Genomic DNA, 12,391 nt, shown 5'->3' on the forward strand with positions numbered 1-12,391 from the left:
GGAGAGGGAGAGGGAGAGGGACAGGGAGAGGGACAGGGAGAGGGACAGGGACAGGGACAGGGACAGGGACAGGGACAGGGACAGGGACAGGGACAGGGAGAGGGAGAGAGAAGGAGGCAAGCAGCCCCTTTTATAGTGGTCCAGGCCTACCTGGCTGTTGCCAGGTAACTGTGGGGAGGAGTTTAGACAGAGCACTAACAAATGCACTAGTTACTTATGGTAATGCTGTAATCAAATACCCAGCCACAAGCCACTTAAGGGAGAAAGGGCTTATTCTGGCCCACAGTTTGAGGGGACAGTCCACTATGGAGTCACAGACATAAAGTAGATGGCCACATCAGTCTGCCTACAAAATCAGTACCATAAGGACAATGCTGCCACATTTTGCTTCCAGCTCATGATGTAACCTGGCCCCCTTGAACCCAAACTGTTGTTCTATGCCTTGGTGGCTGAATCAGAGAAACACTTCTCCTGAGCAGTTGCTTTGCAGCAGGGAAACTCTTGGTGGCATACTGAGTTCATGTTCTCTCCTTTCAAACGAATCCCTAGTTGTGTAGGTTGGAGCCTTGGATGGGTGAAGTCTCACCCCTGGGCACCTTGGCAATTGCCCTGTACAGAGACAGACATTCTTGAATAATGCTAACCTCTAACAATTCCGTGGCTCTTCAGCCTTGTCAGCAACTCTAAACTCGACTCCTTTTCTTGCCAAACTGCACATTTTTTTTTAAATGTCCTTCTGGTCTGTTTTTGTCTCCTTTCTTTATGGACCTGAATAAAGAGCCCTGAAGAGTCACCACTGAGGCCAGCCTGAATGCTCCTGTCTTGAAATTGCCTTCAGCAAATACATCCACCATGACTTTTGAATTTAGCTTGACCCCAGTTCTCAGGATACAGGCAGAATGTAGCCAGATTCTTGCCAGACTAAACAAGAACGGCCTCTCAGCCAGTTCCAGGACCATCTCCAATCTGGCTTTCTTCCTCCAGGGCCAATAAGGGGTGTATAAGAAGAGGAGCCTTCCTTCTCTCCTGGAGAAAACTAGGGCGCCTCTCTTGCTTATTAAGAAACGATCATGCCGGGCATGGTGGCGCATGCCTTTAATCCCAGCACTTGGGAGGCAGGCAAATTTCTGAGTTTGAGGCCAGCCTGGTGTACAGAGTGAGTTCCAGGACAGCCAGGGCTACTCAGAGAAACCCTGTCTCAAAAAAAAAAAAAAAAAAAGAAAGAAAAGAAAAGAAAGATGATCACTTACAAACTTGTACTCCACCCTTCACTCTGAGGACTTAAACCAGAACGAGTCCTGTAGGCAGGGGCATTTTCCCATTGCCTTCCTGGAGCCTCCTGACCGTTTCAGGGGGGAGGAAATAGAATTATATGGAAGCAGGTACAGACGGGAATCCAAAAGAGGTAACCAGACAGACACCAGCAGGCATCTAAGTAAGGCCCTTGACTCTGGCCTTATCTGTCTCTATAATTAGGCACATTGCAAGCAGCACAACTTCCAAGAATAGGGACACACCCTGTTATAGACCTCAGGAGTGGGGGCCTCCACTCTGGAGGCCCTCAAGGCTCAGCTTGCTTCTTTCTGCCCTTCTGGATTCAGGCATGCCGCTTTGCCTTCCTTTCCTCTCTATCACTCCCCCAACCTGCAGAGTTCCCGAGGGTCTTGGCTACAAAGTATCCCTTGAGTCCTCTGGCTCTTTACACATTCTCTTTGATGCAAAGCGACCAGATAATGATTTCGGGCTACAGGCACAGTCTCACTTCAGAGTTTGCTCTCTACAGCCCTTCAGAACCACACCTGGCTGCTGAGGAAAGGCCATTAGTCCCTCAGGTTTCCTGGCAAGGTCCCAGGAGATCAGTTTTCTTGGTTCAAGTGGAGCTAAAAAAAAAAATTCTTCCTCGGTTTTATATCAGCAGGATCTGCCCTCAGCACACCCTCCTACAAGAATGGGCAGGAAGGGTAAATATTTATTCTACAAATGAATGAATCTGATTCCATCTTCAAAGGAAAGCTTTTGTATAAATTATCATAATTTCTCCATCTTAAGATGCTACTGATTTGAAGATGTTTTTATCTACTGAGTAACAGCTTTTTTTAGAAAAGGGAAAAATGAATAAATTAACATGTCAATTGTAATATATACTCTGGGTTTTTTTTTTAAAGTCTTTGTACCAATGAAATTTTTTAAAAATAAAGATTTTAATTTTTTCTTTTGGTTCTGGGCCTCTCAGAAACGAGGTTCTCAAAGATGACTCAGCCATTGTGATTTAATGCAAGGCAGCTTCCCCTAGAGTGTCCAGCAGAGCCCCAGATCTGACCCCTGGAGGCTCTGGATCAGAAGGGCTTACCATGGTTGCTGTGCACTGACACCAAGAGCAGGCTCTGCCCAGCTAACAGACAGGCCTGTCCCCTAAAGAGATGCGTCTGTCATCTGCTTGGGACATTAGTAGTTCTGTGCAATGTCATCTGGGGGTTCTGACACATGACTAGGGAAGCTACTGCCCTTGAAGCTCAAGTCCCCACTGTAAAAATAGCACATGTGTGTATGTGTGTGTATGTGAGTGTGTGAATGTATGTGTGAGTATGAGTGTGATGAGTGTGTGTGGTGTGTGTGAGTGTGTGTGGTGAGTGTGTGTGAGAGTGTGTGTAAACACATGGCTTTCATCTTCCCTTTTAGCAACGTCCACGGGGTTTGCGTGGCTCCCACAGGGGTAGTGTTGGGATTATGAGGGAGGGAGGTTGCTCAGTAGCCCCTACTTCACCCACTGTAACTCTACTACTTAAATTTTTTTTTGCAAAATAATTTTGAGGCTAAATGTAATCTGAAAGCCAGAGGGAAATAACTCTCCCATCCCCTGCATGGTTTAAGGCACACTGCTTCCTTGTCCGTGTTGAACACACCCCTACCACAGTCCTCTCAGCAGGCTCTGCACTCTCTCTATAGCCGTACCCAGAGTAGGCAAACCTCTGGGAAGGCCTAGATCAGTGGATCTTCCCAAACTTCCTAATGCTGCAACCCCCGAATCCAGCTCCTCATGTTGTGGTGACCCCCCTCCCACCCCAACCATAAACTTATTTTTGGTGCTACTTCATAACTGTCATTTTGCTGCTTGTTAAGATTTGTGATGTAAATACCCATGTGCAGGATATCTGATATGAAGCCCCCGTGAAAGGGTCGTTTAACCCCTGAAGGGATTATCATGACCTACAGGTTGAGATGGCTGGCTGTGAGCATTGTTCATTTTTTTTTTTTTTAAAGACTTTGAAGGATGCTTACGGTCTGTTTCAACTACTCAACTATGGTCTTGTACTGAGGAAGCTCATCAAAAATGTATAAGGAATGGGCATGGCTCTGCACCTATAACATGGTTAAATTTGTTATGTGGCCCATGGGCTGAGGTCTGCTGACCACTGCACTGCAATATAGTCACTGCATGACATTCTGTCAGATGGAGCAGCCCAAGACAGTGAGTCAAAGAGCCAGGGGCTGGGTCAGGTCCCCATCTGCCACCAGCATCCTTAACACACTGTTCAGTCACTCTCTTGCCCTAAATGGAACCGAGGGCCTCTGGGAACTACATGATTGAGAGGAGACACGTGCTTTGCATCTCTCTCTCTCTCTCTCTCTCTCTCTCTCTCTCTCTCAGATCAGTTTTCTTCCAGGTTCCTGGAGTGCTATAAAAAGCCCCTTGGCCTGACTCCTGGGCAGCAGGCTGCTGGTGAATTCCCCCTCCTAGCTGGAATGACTGCAATGTGTGCCACACTCTGCCCCCACCATAGTCTGACAGCTGTGCCAGGGAGAAGAATCACGCCTGGCCAGCCCCTCACCTCTATCTTCCACTATGGGCGTCACTGGCATTCCGAATGGAATTTTACGTGGAAGACTAACCCAGCCTGGGGCCCTCCTGGGCCAGCCTCCTTGGTGGCTTCTTTAATTTTAAACACCAGCTACCGTGGGAAGGCTAGGAAGGGTAAGACGTAATAACTCAGCGCACGGGGCTGCCTGGATGTATTCCTTCACGGTTGGAGGGTGCCCCCAAGAAAGGTTCAGGTCTCCTTCTCTTCATAGTACCTGTCCCATCCCTATCTTGAAGTCTTGGCCTGGTGAGCCCCTCAACATTCATGCAAAGCAGCAGAGAGCAATGTTAAAGACAAGGCCAGCAACTCAGAAACAAATGACGGCAAATGCTGGGGGGGGAGGGGGGACGGAAGAGGGAGGAGTAAGGAGCCCTTATACACTCCTGGGGGTGGGGGTGGGGGATGTGAATTGCAGCCACAATGGGGATCAGGGTAGGAGTTTGTCAAGAAACAAAAGCTAGAACTACTACATCATCTGGCTAGACCATTCCTGGGTACAAGTCCAAAAGACTAAGTCTTTCCTGTGGCACTGTCACAATAGCCAAGCAAGACATCAGCTCAGGTATCCATCAATGAACAAATAGGGGGAAATGAAGTGTGTGTTCTCAATGGACTTTTATTCAGGTACAAACAAACAAAGCAAAACAAAAAACAAAACCCCAAACTGTATCACCTGCAGGAAAGTGGATAGAATTGGACATTACTATGTTGAGTGAAGAAAGCCAGATTCATTAAGGCAAATATATGTTTTTTTCTCATATGGGTAATCTATATTTAAGAAATAACAGAGGGTGTTGGGCACCCATGAGGCCAGGCAGAAGTGAATACCATTTGGGAGATGACAAATGACCCTCAAAGTTAAAAAAATATAGGGCAGGGTTAGGAAGAATTAGATATATTATGGGCTATATAAAAAATTGCATGGCTATTTATTTATTTACCTTTAGGGTTTTTTGTTTGTTTGTTTGTTTGAGACAGAATCTCACGATATAGCTATGATTGACCTAGACCTTCCTATGTAGATCAGGCTGGATCAAACTCACAGAGATCCATCTGCCTCTGCTTCCCGAATGCTGGGATTAGAGGTGTGTGCGGTCACTTTCTGCCTGGTGATTTAAGAGTTAAAGTAGGAGAACTCTAGCCTGAAGGAGTCTACATTGAGTAATAGGTACAGACCACAGAGTTCCACTTAGCTAAAAGTGTGAAAGACCTTTACAACCCATTATGTATTTAGAGCAGGCAACAAGGAATCCAGGAAGGTTGTATGAGCAGGGTCAAAGGTCAGAAGGGGCACAAAGGGGCAAAGCAGTCTATCAGAACCTTGGTATTTGCCAGTGAGGACAAGTTTATCCAGGGCCTGTTAAAAAATGCAGATTCCCAGATCTCACCCCAGAACTGCTGATCAGATCTCTGGAGTGTGTTTTCTCTGGGCTCCACGTGGCATGATTTAGAGCCCAGGTAGATCAGGGAAACACTGCTTTAGACACATTGGGAGTGGTCCTTAAGGCTTGACTGAGAAGCCAAGGGTAGAGACAGGAAGACTCTGTAGCAGGGAGCAGGATGTAGAGAAACAGCCACCCAACATCCATTTCCCAGGAATAGTCAACAGGATTTGGGATCTGTCTATACAAAGGAGGAAGGTCAAGGAAACAAGGGATAATGAATGATAAAGCCGTAACTCTGTCCCTCAAATCACCATCAGTGACGTGGCAAAGCCTGGTGCCCAAAAAATGACGCATCCAGAGTCCACTCAAAATTGGGTCCTCTCACTTTCTTTTCTTCTCCATCTTGATAGATATTTCCTGGGCACCTACTCAGTGCCAGGCATGGTGGGAGGAACTCAAGAAGAGGCTGTGAACAAGCTAGGAAAGGCCTGTCTGTCCTCAAAGAGCTCCTACCAATAGGGCATTCCATGTCTCCATTAATGAAAATGACAGCCAGTGGCACCTGAGCCGCAGGGAGCAGAGGCAGCTAGAAAGACTGGGAAAGACTGCCCCGGGGAAGAGATGTTTGCACAGTGACTAGCAGTGAGCCAGGGGCAGGCGCAGAGAATTCATAGCTGGAAGGGGTAAAACCAGCAAGAGGAAGTTAGCTGGTGGAGGGAACAAAGGATTGCAGCTTAGAGAGAGAAACCAGCCAAGGGTCTGCTCTGGCAGGTCAACAGATTCTCTCCCTTTCTCCTTCTTTCTCTCTCTCTCTTTACATTTCATTGATTGAGAGAGGGAGGGGGGGGCGTGTGCTCCACATGCCAAGATCAGACAACAACGAGCCAGTCAGTTCTCTCCCTCCTCTACATGAGTCTTGAGGAGCAAACTCAGGCAGTCAGATTTGGGGGCAACTGTCTCTACCCACTGAGCCATCTCACCGGCCTACTAGTTTTAAATGACCGCTTTGAACTGCATCAGACCCCTGTGTCTCCTCAGATTCCCATTTTCACACACTCTGATCCATAAATTCCACTAAAAGCTGCACTGTAGCGCGAAGCCAAATAAAAGCAGACTGTTTCAGGTCAAAGTACACACACCTGGGAGCCCTGTGCTCTCCGCTGTGCAGGGAGGCGTTTATGGAATCCTTTGGAACTTTAGGCGTAGGTGAGCACAGCCTTTAGACTACTTATTTGTTAAGGACGACTACTTATTTGTTAAGGACGACTACTTATTTGTTAAGGACGACTACTTATTTGTTAAGGACGACTTAACCCCTGCCTTAGGCTCCCAGGCAGCACTTGTTTGGTTGTTTGGTTTTTTTTTTTTTTTTTTTTTAAATCTCTTTTTCATTTCTTTCTTTATTGTTTCTGTCTGTTTGTAGACCTCTTCCTGCCTCGGTTTCCTGAGTCCTGGAATGACAACCACTCCTCACCACACCCAGCTTTGAGCTTTGAACGGCTTCTTTTATTCCTAGACTTCAAAGTGGAGCCTGGCATCATCAGCCTTTTGGTTCACCTTTAATAGAAACTTCTGGAAGATATTTCTACTACTTCCTAGAGGGATGCTAGGTTGAGAACCAGTCTCAATGCCGCCCCTTCAAGTTTTGTCTTGTTCGTAAACATCCCCGTTTCCTCTGAAAGTTCTTCGTGTATCTGAGCTCACAACAGAAGAAGCCACGCGAGGCAGGCTCATCTGACATGGCGGGGCAGGAGGGAGTTTAGAACTTGAGCCCTTGGAGGTTAGCTGAGTGAGTTAACAGCAAGCAGTTGCATGACTCTCTATGCTACGCTCAGGGTGTATACATTTTGCATCCATACCTCCAAGAAAAGGCATTCTCTCTCTGCACATTTTAGCTTCACCTGGGGTCGGAAAGTTTGCTAGCTTGCCTTGTAGAAGATGGAGTCATGAGGTTTATCAGTGTACTATGTCACTAGTGGCACGCCAGTTCTCTTTGTGTGACAGGCATACACCAGGAAATCCCGTGGGAAGGGGTTCTATAAGGAGTGTTTTCTATGTATGTGACCAGGTCTGTGAACCTTGCTCTGCTCACTCGAAGCCACTCGTGTGCTGGGAGAAGAGAAATCCCATCTCCCATGCTTGTTCCGGTTCTCCATGTTGGGGGTTTGATGACATCATTGTGACAGAGAACTTGCCCAGGGCAACTGAAACAGATTCTATTTTCGGGCTTGGCTGGTCCTTTGTCACCACAGAGGCAGTTAAGCATTATGCTTAAAATCAGAACTGTGTTCAAATCTTGCTCTTGTGTATCACATAGAAAACGACTGCAGTTAACATCAGTGGCTGCTCTGGTCTGACTTATGTCTCCTGTCTTCCCTGACCATCTACCCATTCGTATGCTGAAGCCCTGACTCCCATGTGATTGCATTTGGAGCCAGGGCCTCCGGGAAGCAGGTGAGGTTAAATGAGGTCGTGAGAATGGGGTCCAGATTTGATGGGGGCTGGTTTCGGTGTAAGAGGTGGAAGACCATAGAGAAGAAGTGTGTGAAAATACAGAGATAAGAGGGAAAGCTAGGAAGGGGTCTCCTCCCGGGCTACCAGAACGGAGAGCTGTGAGAGAAGAGCTTTCTGCTATGTAAAGAGACCTGTTTTTGGGAATTGTGCTGTATCCTGTTCTCCTGAGAGGAGATAGCGTCTGACCCTTGCATGAGTATAGTTCAGGGAGAAAACCATGTGAAAACTGAAACAGGGAGCCTCTTGCCTGGTGATTTCGAGTGGTGATTTCTATTGTACTTGCTGCAAATACCGGTGAGTGTTCTTGTCCAGGGCAATCCTATTCTAATTAAGATCATCCTACCCTGGGTAAGAAGAGGCTAAAGTGAGACCAACATTTAAAACTTCCCTTGACATGGGGGTGAGGGAAGAAGAGTGCCCGGCTACCTGAGGACAGGGGCACAACACAGAAGACTACATCTTGTTTCTGTTTTCTGTTGATGTATCAAAATACCCCCACAAAAGCAATTTGGGAGGGGGGAACTGTGTTTATTTCCTCTCGAAACTCCAGGTTCCAGCCCACTACTGCAGAGCAGTCAAGGCAGCAGGAATTTAAAGCAGCGCATCACATGCACAGTCAAGAGCAGAGGGAGAACAGGCAGTCTTGCTCCCAGCTCCCAGGCTCCCTATCTGCACAGCCCACAGCACAAATCGTGGGACTCGTGCTGCCCACCGCTAGGCTGAGTCTTCCCACATCAACGAACAGAACCAAGAGAATCCCTCAAAGGCACGCTCGTAGGCCAACCTAATCCAGACAACCCCACATTGATGCTCTTTCCCTGGTGATTCTAGAATGTGTCAGTTAACAGGCGAGAACGGCCTCTAAATATCACTTCAGAAATTAGTAGACCATGATGCTTAGCTTTATCAACTTGACACATTCTAGCTTTTATTAAAACAAAACAAACAAAACAACCCAATAAGACACAGAGAGATTTTTGCATTCTAATCCACAATACAGCCACATTTGCTTTCGCCACAGGGTTCCAAGTGTAGGAAACCGAGATACCATGGTCTTGTGCACTCCCCTCTCACACTGCTTTACTCAAAGGTTGACACAGTGCATGCAGCTCATGGAAAAGTTTCGTCCTGAGAAATTTTCAGGATTCTTTTAAAAATAGACATTATTATGAGGAGGTGGTGACAGTGCACGATTTTAATCCCCACACTTGGGAGGCAGATGCAAGAAGACCTTTGTGAGTTTGAGGCCAGCCTGGTCTAAGGTGTGAATTCTAGGACAGCCAAGGCTATACAGAGAGACCCTGTCTCAACAAAACAAAACAAAACAAAACAAAACAAAACAAAACAAAACAAAACCTCCCAACTCCCCCAAGACAATCAACAAACAAACACGATTAATTAATTTGAGGTGCACAAGAAGCATGCTTCGTTTCACTCATTAAACCCCAGTGGTCAGCTCCCATCATGGGTCAGACACTCACAAGCTCTGGAAGCTCACTTCTGTTCAAGGGAGCAAGAATAAGTGCTAACACTACAGCACTAATAGGACCCTGGGTCAAGAGCTAGGAGGGAAAGGAAAGGAGGGTAGAAAAGGTCAGAGTCCTCGAATGTTCTGGGCACCAAGAGGTTCCTGGGAGGTCCCACCTCCTAACTACAGTGTCCCGAAGCTGCTTTTTGAAATGGCCACACTGCTAGTGAGACATTAAAACCTGCAGTTCTCCATACAGATTTTCGTTCGGGGAACAAGACAGAGTGTATGTGAACTTGAGGACGATCCTTGCTTTCGTGGTGAGGCTGGGGCATTGGGAGACAGCAAAAGGAAGGAGAGATGCCCTTTGTGCTTTTCTTCCCCGGGGTAGGAGGTACACCCTTCCCCTGATGTCAGCCAACAGGTGAGAGCTGCCTTCAAACCATGCCTCAGTCTTAAAGAACAATCTGTAAGCCCTTCCTCTATTGTCTGTCTGCTCTCCAAGGACCCTGAAGGAGAAGGTGGGTGCTGAATTTTGTGTTGGAGAGGGGTGGATGAGGAGGATGGAGTAGAGGGTCCTCGAAGGTCCTCTGAATTTACACGGGGTGCGGAAGGTAACCCCACACACCTGCTCAAGCACTCATCCAAGCCCAAACACTTCCTTTTGCCCCTGGGGCCTCAGCAGAGCAAGCAGGGGGCGGGCTATTAGGGTGATTGTAGGAAGGGAGAGGAATTTTCCATTAACAGCAACAACAATAGAAACTGCTTCTCCTAGTAAAGTGCCTTCACACCTGCCATCTCTGGATTCCAGAGGTGCTGGCGGGACCCAAATCTATGACACTAACCCCTGCTCAAGTAGGCACGGGCCCACTGCAGTGTCCTAACCTTTACTAAGATGTGTGCTGTCCCCACCCCAGGGTCCCAGGAAGCCTTTATCTTTGCCCTGGGCATTCCCAACTTCAAAAGTCCTCAGGGTTATTATGTCCACCAAACAGAGGCAGAGCGTGCTCACGCAGCCCCGCCTTCTTCAAAGTCCTAGGCAGCTACAAACTTCAGTCTCTCGGGGCTTCTTCTAGGGTGCACAGTAGAAGCCATATGGGTGACTGCTCAAGTTTAACCTGTACCCTGCATTTCACATTCTCCCTATATGTGGCGAGGAGTGACCTCAAGAATCCCGGTGAGCCTTTCATAAAGTTAGAAAGGAGAGTGTGCCAATTTCCCATCAGACGAGGGGACTCAGACCTAGGCCACAGGGTCAGGGATGGGGTGGGCGCTGACACACAACAGTTTACTCCCGCTGCAGGAGGCACCTGTGTTCAAGTGTTTAGCGCTCGCCAAACCCTACCGCCGCCACCTCTCCTCCTCCTTCCCAGTCCTACCCAGCCTCGGATCTCCAAGGCCTCCCTTCTCGGCCGCAGAAACCACTTACCCCTGCTTCGGTCCATGGCTCCGGCGTGAATCCTGGAGCACTCAGCCCAGGGCGCAGCGGCTGCCGCACCAGGCGGCGTGCGCTCTCCGGGGCTGCCCCGGTGGCTAGCTTGTCCCCTCCCCCAGACAGGATGCTCGCAGGACGCCCCCGCCCCGCCCTGCGCGCTCCCGGAATAGACCCGAGCACGCCTCGCCCCCCTGCGAGTGTCCCGGTCCGCACTGGCCAACGCCACTCCCTGCTTTCCCCCCGCCCTCCTGCTGGGCTAGTAGGGACAGCCTCACAGCCCACACGCTTCGGTTCAGTGCCCCCGTGGCTGACCTGCCTGGACCACTCAGTTTTGCTTGCCCTCCGCTAACGACAGGGAAGCTAACCTCTTTACACCCCTGTGGGGACTGCCTTGCATTCCTCCCAAGGACTCAGCCTGGCCCACCTTTTTGGCTTTGAGTTTATCATGTCCACTTCCAAAGTTCTTTCCTGAGCCAGGCTGGTAAAAAGACAACAAAGGAGTGAGAAATATTAAACAAAGATCTTAAATTGCTAAAAAGACAGGTGGTGGTGGGGCATGTTCAACTTCCCAAGTCCCGAATGTACTAAACTGTGCAGAAATATCAAAATAAACATAATAAACACCGTGGAATGGAACAGTTTTAGCACCGAAAATACGATGCAGTGCTTGCCTCTGAGGATAATTATGGGATGCAGAAAATGTATTGTTACAGCCCAACCGAGAGATTTAGTGTTAAGTGTATGAGTGTGTCCACATTTTAAATTACTGGTAGGCTAGGACTGTGGACTACTGGAAAGCTCTGAATTTGAATCTGTAAGTGCCATTCAAGGCCAATGCTTAGACACACTTCCCCAACTGTGGGCCTCACCTACCCTGTATTTCAGCTTTGATTGAGGGACTATGTTGTAGCATATCTAATGTTTGGAACACTTCTGCAAAGGCACGGAGGCAGGTATGGGCATCTTGTATTTTCTTCACCTCGAAGTACTTCCTCCAGAGTTTTTACCTGCAGGTTGAAGTTAACATTACCTGGTGTAAAGTGATCCCAGTAGCTTGTTCTGTACATTTGTGTGTAGAGTGCTTAGAGAGAGCATGGTGTGATTAAAAAGATAAAAAAAAAAAAACGTTTTCTGAGTCTTTCCTTCCTATTCAGTAGGTGCTGCATGTAATGTCTCATCTTCGAAGCCTGTCTGCTCCTCTGTGCTGAGGGAGAGACCTCATACTGACCTCCCAGAGCTATTGGCAGGGCAAATGAAAGGATGCTACAGACCCACTTTACAAACCACAAATAGCTATGAAGATGTGAGCCATTGTGAGTTTCCAAGTTCCTCTTTGTCCCTGCCCACTTTTCCAAATTTGAAAAGGTCATGTGCAGTTCTAAAGAGGCCAACCAACAACTGCAAGTGGATGCAGCTTCCCAAGTTCACTGCTTGAACTCTGGAACTTGGAAGCCTTCAGCACAAGCTAAATCACCATTTACCCAGAATACTTTGCAGCACTGAGCATTGAACCCGGGGCCTTCCTCATGCAAGGCAAGCATTCTACCATGGAGCATCACCCCAAGGTTTGTTCCTTCCCTCCTTCCTTCCTTCCTTCCTTCCTTCCTTCCTTCCTTCCTTCCTTCCTTCCTTCTTTCTTTCCTTTCTTCCTCCCTCCTTCCCCCTTCATCCCTCTCTCCCTCCCTCTCTCCTTCTCTCCCTCCCTCCCTCCCTCCCTCCCTCCCTCCCT

General features: G+C 48.0%; 1 protein-coding gene across 1 annotated transcript in view; it reads right to left on the minus strand.

Annotated features, from left to right (window-relative positions):
* The window catches only part of Afap1l1 (actin filament associated protein 1 like 1), a 53,671-nt gene extending 42,926 nt beyond the window's left edge, over positions 1-10,745 (minus strand). Inside the window, exon 1 of the mRNA XM_021151060.2 lies at positions 10,657-10,745. Coding sequence (XP_021006719.1) covers positions 10,657-10,672 — 16 coding nt within the window. The 5' untranslated portion in view covers positions 10,673-10,745. The remainder of the gene's footprint in view (positions 1-10,656) is intronic.
* Between the last annotated feature and the right edge of the window lie 1,646 nt (positions 10,746-12,391).

The sequence above is a fragment of the Mus caroli genome, chromosome 18 (genome assembly GCF_900094665.2).
Source record: "Mus caroli chromosome 18, CAROLI_EIJ_v1.1, whole genome shotgun sequence".
NCBI classification, from domain to species: domain Eukaryota; kingdom Metazoa; phylum Chordata; class Mammalia; order Rodentia; family Muridae; genus Mus; species Mus caroli.